Genomic DNA, 6,840 nt, shown 5'->3' with positions numbered 1-6,840 from the left:
CATGGTTAACCTTACATGAACAAAAATACAGGAAACTAACATTGCAGTAAAAATTGGGGTAAAAATTAAGATCTCTCTCCGGTTCTTGAGCACGAGAGCTATGCGCACTTTGACCAGTGGATATATAGCAGACTTACAAGGAGACCAAAACGGGGACACTGGAAAAATTACCTTCTCCTCTAGAGACTTGGGAAGCTAAACACCTTGAGCGCCGAGTGCGTGAGGCGACAGAGCGACCTGGGTGGGAGCAAGACGGCCCGGCGAACGGCCAGCCCCTCCCTATCTGAAGGGGCAGTCGCCGCCGCCGTCGCTTCTGAGAAGACACAGCGGAAGGCGCTTCCCCGGCGGGCCGACATGCCCAGTAGGGCGGAAGCCATCCCCCCTTTCCCGCTAGTCCTTTTGCCGATCTCCCCCTTCTCCCTGATGCCCTAACTTTTTTGTTATTTTTTAAACCCTTTTAAGTTAATATTACAAAAATAATCACACCTCAGTTGTAATATGGGTCGAGCCACCACGGCCCAAAACGTTCGTCAGTTTTCACACGTATCTGATAAGGTGAAAATGTTTTAGTTGCTATTGCCTTAACTCTTATTTATCACTAGTTACGTGTCCGTACGTTGTAACATGAGACTAAATATTTGTAAGCTATAACATCTCATATAGAAATCAATGAAGATCATTAACCGATAATATGTATGTACCAAAAGAAAAGAGTTTCTTTATTGGCATACAAAAGTTGAAGGAAAATTTCAAGAGATGGATCATAAACATCAAAGAATTCAAATATTAAAGGATTCAGAAAACAAAAATAGGTTCCCACAAGGCCAAATTGCAGTAATACCAAGACGGATCAATATCATCATCAATACAAAGAATTAGCAAGGATCAACAACCTGTAGCTTCATTCTTTGATTCTATGTGACTATATTCAAGTGCCTTTCATTCATCAGTGGTCGCTCCCGTAATACCTGATTAATTCCTTTTGGAGGAAAAAAACAAATGAAAGAGATAGCTGGCCATCCAATTGGGCCTAGGGCCCAACCAGCTCAAAACCTAAACCCTAAGTTTCCCCACCCCTCCACTTGCCCCCTCCCTGGTTGCAGCAGCCACTCTCCTCTTGTCCAGCGTCCCTGCTGCCCCTGCAGGGTGCTCCACCATAGGGAAGGAGAGAAGATGGAGAGGAGGAGAGAGGAGGGGAGAGGAGAGGATGGCCCAGTGCTGCCTTGTCGCTACCGTGACGAGGAGTGGGAGGGGGGAGGCGGGATCTCCACCCCACTGCTGCTGCTGCTGCTGCTGCTGTACGCCATCGTGGTGGTGAAGGAGGAGGTCGCCCCAGCATCGAGGTGGTGACCACGCTACGCCGTCGTTGGATGAGGGGGGATCACCGTCTTCCTTTAGGTCTTGGTCCCCAAATCTAGGTATGGAGCTCTTGGCCTTTTTGCCCTCTGTTCTAGATGCGTTCTAGTGCCTAGCAAGAAGTTTTGGTGGTGGATTAGTGGATGGCTCCGACGAAATCCTCCGACCTGGGTTTTCTGGAAGATGCAGATTCGCCAGTGTCGCTTCAGCGGTCGTTTCCGTGACCTTAACGATTTTTCCTGAAGAAAATTACAGTTGGAAAGTTGTAGATCATTTCTTAAGCTTTCCATGGGGTATTTATTCATAATTTTTGGTTGAGCGGTTTGTCCTGTACGCCCATTTTAATCTGCTGTCTGGATTTGAATTGCTATTTTCTGCGGTGCTGCTTCGGCAGTCATTTCCATGGCCTTAGAGATTTTTCTTGCAGAACCCATCAACTAGAAAGTTGTAGCTTTTATCGAGGCCTAGTGGCTGTTAAATTTTCAGGATTTTTGGCCATGTAATTTGTGCTCAATCGATGATGGAAACTGCTTTGTTGCAGTGTCGGTTTTGTAGACAGTCTCTGTTCGAGATCTGTTTCAGAGACCTTAGAAATTTTTGTGAATTATCTCACAATAATGAAAGTTGTAGTTCATGGAGTATTCTGTTCACTGTAAAAATTGCATAATTTTTGGAGCTTTGCTTTGTTAATAGTGCTCTGTTGAATGTTGCTGTCCAGAGTACAAAGACAGATTCAGTCATCTGTTTTCCGTCGCGATTTAGGCATAGCTGCTGTCAGAATTAAAATTTGAAGTCTTCAGGAAAGTGGTAGCTCTCGTTCTCTAGATTTCAGAAGTGTAATAATTCGCTACATTCTGTACAATAGATTTTAAGATATGAAATTGCGAAGCAACCTTGCTGCCATTGGACGAACGTCGGCTCCTCGGTAATGCCATGAATGCAAGGTTTTTGGGTGTAGTAAGGTTATGCTTGTTTTTATATGAGTTTTCCTGTTCTGTTGGTGACAAAAGTTTGCTTGTTCAGGTGGTGGTGTTCTGGATCATGATTAATGCCATTTTGCCATCGGTAAAGGCAAGTAAACGTAGCGGTGGTTGCTACGGTTTTATCTTGTTAATTTTTCTGCCTAAACATTAAATTTCAGTGCAAACACCAAACTTATATAACCTATCTAAATGATGCTTCATTCATGTTGTGATATGATTCTGGTTGAGGTATGCCCAAAATGTCATATGTTGAAGTTCTTGCTTTATGTTGCTCATGGGGATTTATGCCTTTATGTTGTTCATGTGAGTAGGATGATAGTGTGATGCTTGTGTTTTTAGCGGGAATGAGTTGTTCACATGGTTATACTTTGTAGATAATTTTGAAATGCTCAAATAATTTATGCATTGTAAGTTAATTGTGCTAGGGTCTGCCAATGATGTATTTTTTTTTGAAATCCTCATTGATTACATATATGAGGAATGTAGTGAAGAAGAAAGGAACCGATGATGGGATTTAGTCCTTTGTAGCAAACCCATCTTATGTTTTCCGATGGTTGGAATCCTTGGGAATATGTAGATGAAGATAGAGCCGTCGTGCTATGGCCTTTGTTGGGTTAGAGAAGTGAGATTTGGTAAATCATGCTAAATGGAAGGTAAAAAATTTGACCTTTAGTTTCTCTCATTTGTAGATGTAGGTTATACCCTTACCTTTGTAGCATTTGGGTAGTTGTCTAAGAGCAACTCCAAAAGCCTTGCTATCGTCCACACCATCCGAGCGAGTTGCCAAAATGAGCGAAAAACGATCTCTAACAGCCTCACCATTGTCCACGCCATTTTTGCGAGTGCGCTATCCTGTTCTTCCCGCACGCCAAGTCTGGCGTGTCTCTTCCCCACGCATCCTCCAATCGCCGCTCGCTTCCGTCACGATCCGGCCTCCGTAGCTCCGCCCCGACGCCGGCTGCCTCCGCGGCTCCCCTCAGGCCTGCATGCAAGGACATAGTAGCGCCACTGCAACACCACCTTGAGCCCCAAATCCCACACAACTGAGCTCGATTTCGCCTAACCGAGCCTCAGATCACGAAGAGGAAGGTCGCCCAGGGTTGTCTCCGTCGTTTCCCACGCGAATCCTCCATTTCCCAGCCGAATCGAGCTTTCGTGTGTCATCTTCCCCAACTCCGGCGGTTTCCACTCAGTCGCCTGGTCTCCAAGCAGAGCAGCATCCTCTCACTCTTTCTCTCAGAAACCAATCTGATGCCATCGTCGCCCATCATGTGCCGCCCCTCCGCGGCGTGGCACCCGCTGCTGCTCCACGTCCCCACGACGCTGGGGCTGGGTCTCGGGCTGCCGAGGAGGGGGGCCGTTATTGCATTGCGGGTGCACGTGTGGCGGATCAAGGCAGAGCCGTGGGCGTCCGCGTTGGTTGGGGTGAGTAGGAATAGGAGAGAGGAGGCGGTGAGGTGCGCGGCGGTGGGGGAGGTGGTGGGCAGTACTGGGGTGGGGAGGAGTGCTGGCATGGAGGTGGCCCTGGTGGTGGTACTGCTCCTCTCCAAGGACCTCGCGGGTGGCGCGGCGAATCAGGGGCTCGCGAGCATGGCACATCTATCGGGCGGCGGCGCGGCGCGGCGCGGGCTCACGAGCAGACCGTGCGGCGACGCGGCGCGGGCGTGCGAACAGAGCTGCCGACGTGGCTGCTCATCGGCACGTCACAGAACTTCCTCAGCTATCGGTGGCTCTGGCTCATGTTACCAGGTAGGCACTGGCGCTACCCCTCTGGATGGTGAGCTCATCTTGCATTGGTTCTTGATTTGCTTGTTGATGGAATTGGAATCTACCGTCTAGCTTGTAGTTTCTGTCATGATAACGAAGATTGTAAAACTGATAGATCAATCATGTATCTAATGATTGTTTTCTTGTGTTGTCTGCACATGTTTGTGATTCCTTTGACATTTTAATTTTTTGATTGCTAGCTTGAAGTTGCAAACTAGAGAGATGGAACTGCATACTGTATGAGGGTAAGGCTGCCTAGTTTCTGGTGTCAGTTCTTGCGCAAGCAAGCTTCAGTTTGCCTAATTCAATTGTGAATGAGTGTTGTAGTAGTATTGCAGATTCAATATTGACAAGCTAATTGTGAATGACTTATGAGCTATAAATTTATGGAACTGCAACATGAAAAATCCAGGATCTTTGCTGTCAATTTATGAGTTTTTCCATTGCTTGATGGCTCAAATGAGCAGGGTTGGGTGATTTCAATGGTTGAGGAATACATCTAAATTTCAATGGTTTCTTTGTGCATAGATTTGGTTGAAATGGATTGAGTATGTTTAGTTAAAGAAATTTAATAAAATATAGTAGAGTGTAATATGGATGGTGGAATATGGATAGTCTGTTAGAGTAGAAAAAGATATGAAGGGAGAATCTTTTTGGATAGTTCTCCATATGAAGATATGGAGGGTGTAATTTGACTAGTCTGTTGGAGATACTCTAAAGGAAGTTCCTATCTTAGCTATTTTAATTGTCATGAGAAGATTTTGTAATTTAATGTTGTTATCATACACATAATGTGATAGATGAAAGAAGTGAAATTATGAGCTAATATAAGTGTAGTATTTAACTTGTTGATGGATTGCATAGGAACATTTACCCATGCAAGTATCTCTTAGTCCAATAGCAGTATGTTATATATGCTACCATTCGAAAGATCATGACCTATATTACTTATCTTTGAAGTTTTACTTATATGTTGATATCAGTGGCATATATTTATATGCTGTCTTATGTGATATGTCATATTTATATTATGCATCTTGAAATGTGTGGTATATATGAATTTCATATGGCATTTGAAGTGCATAATTTGTACTGTATTGTATTTACATATGTATTGGAAGTTATGTATGCAGATATTTAAGTAATCTTATTAACTGCAGAAGATATGTTGTTATGAGTGGTTTATTCTTGTAAAACAATCATCTATTTTAATGTGGCTTGATCTCTATTCGTGATGACTTGGATTTTAATATTTCACTACTCTTAGAAGTTGAAGTTAATCATGCTGTTGATATCTTGTCATACGAGATACATAGTTTATTTATCTAGCTTATGTTACACTTATCGTTATGGATATGTGATTATTGAATTTTTTTAGAAGTAACTATTTATCTTGCTTAAAAAAAGAATATGTTTATTTATGTTAATATCTTCTATACCTATTAAAGTATGAAATTGATGCTTTAAATACTATGGTTTAATTAGCTTGGTAAAATCAGTTTACTTGTTGAGATTTTGCAATCTTACCAGCATCTCACTTTAAATCTTATGCAGTTCGCAGGGGTGGAGAAACCAATATGACACCATCACCTTGGTCAAAAAGGAAGGGGATAGTGCGTTTAGTGGTCTGCAAAGATAATACAACAAATAGTTAGTGTATCAACATCTTCATTAGATATTTTAAAGAATAACGATAAGTAATGTAAATAATTGTCCTGTACCATTATATTACTACTAAACAATTCATTGTCATATAATGGAATCACAATCATCTTATATCACACAATAAAAATCGGGAAATCAGAGTAGTCTAAAAGATTAAAAGATTTAAATAGCTTTTTTTAAAAGAAGATTCAGATACCTTAATGCTGTGATGATCTTTATTGGATGTCAAGCCCTCTATCAACACATTGACACTTCATTCCATAAAGAAAATGAGTACAAGGATGTAATGGTACACACTATGTAGCTATATGGTTGAACCCGAATTACGCAAGGGCTCATACATCCTAGACATACATTAAAGAATATTTTCCCATTGATGTACCACATAGAACATCATTCATCGATAGTTAAAGTTCACGTGAACAATGATACTTTGGCAATTGACATACAAATATTTATCAAGAAGTAGAACAACATGTTAATGAACTTACGCATACAATTTCTTCATATGTTTCATCATCGATCTTAATGGTTGTCACGACCTTCTCAACATCTCCAAGGATCATGTTTAAGTGCTGATCGTATGCCTGGATAAAGATGTAAAAGAAAGACATCAACAACTGTCTCCCTAAAATGAGAATGACAAACATGTTATAAGACTAGTAAGTACCTGTGTATTACAACGATTCCTAAATTGTATATCCCTTATTATTATTATACGCTGACAATCAATTGCGCTGCTAGCAAATGTTGTTTCTTGGATGATTGTAGAGTAATAAATTAATAGAGTTATGACATACAATTAGATGAAAATCTAGTCGGCAGCAAAACACAAATTATCATGACTAAACTTCACATGATAATCAATGAGCATACATCGACATGGATGATGAAGATAGAAGCGAACAAACACGTTCGCTTTTTTTTTCTCAGGTAAATATACCATATAATAGTAGCATAAAAATATATAAAAGTATTATTGATCTCACAAACTGGCATTCACGTCAAGACTGAAAGATAGGGGTAGAAGATTTTTTGAAAACATAAGGTCAGTAAACCATAGCTCCAT

The 6,840-nt window shown here is 41.6% G+C and overlaps 1 protein-coding gene across 3 annotated transcripts; it reads left to right on the top strand.

Moving 5' to 3' along the window:
• The first annotated feature begins 1,088 nt into the window (after positions 1–1,088).
• LOC133913578 (uncharacterized) lies at positions 1,089–5,898 on the top strand. Of its 3 annotated transcripts, none has more exons than XM_062356760.1 (3): positions 1,089–1,418; positions 2,380–4,088; positions 5,661–5,898. In XM_062356760.1, exons 2-3 carry the CDS (start codon positions 3,591–3,593, stop codon positions 5,685–5,687), a joined length of 525 nt encoding a protein of 174 aa, XP_062212744.1. In that variant the 5' UTR covers positions 1,089–1,418; positions 2,380–3,590; the 3' UTR covers positions 5,688–5,898. The 3 variants fall into 3 exon arrangements, with proteins under 3 accessions (XP_062212744.1, XP_062212742.1, XP_062212743.1); XM_062356758.1 differs by having other exon boundaries at positions 2,380–4,116; XM_062356759.1 differs by lacking the exon at positions 5,661–5,898 and adding an exon at positions 4,307–5,654 and having other exon boundaries at positions 2,380–4,116.
• The last annotated feature ends 942 nt before the right edge of the window (positions 5,899–6,840 follow it).

Source organism: Phragmites australis, chromosome 3 (genome assembly GCF_958298935.1).
Source record: "Phragmites australis chromosome 3, lpPhrAust1.1, whole genome shotgun sequence".
Lineage (NCBI taxonomy): Eukaryota > Viridiplantae > Streptophyta > Magnoliopsida > Poales > Poaceae > Phragmites > Phragmites australis.
This window is presented reverse-complemented; position numbering and strand designations above follow the sequence as displayed.

Coding starts and splice junctions, on each gene's coding strand:
- LOC133913578 (XM_062356758.1), top strand. CDS start 3,591: ATGCCATCGTCGCCCATCATGTGCCGCCCCTCCGCGGCGTGGCACCCG. Junction 4,117..5,660: donor TGGCGCTACCCCTCTGGATG/GTGAGCTCATCT, acceptor AATCTTATGCAG/TTCGCAGGGGTGGAGAAACC.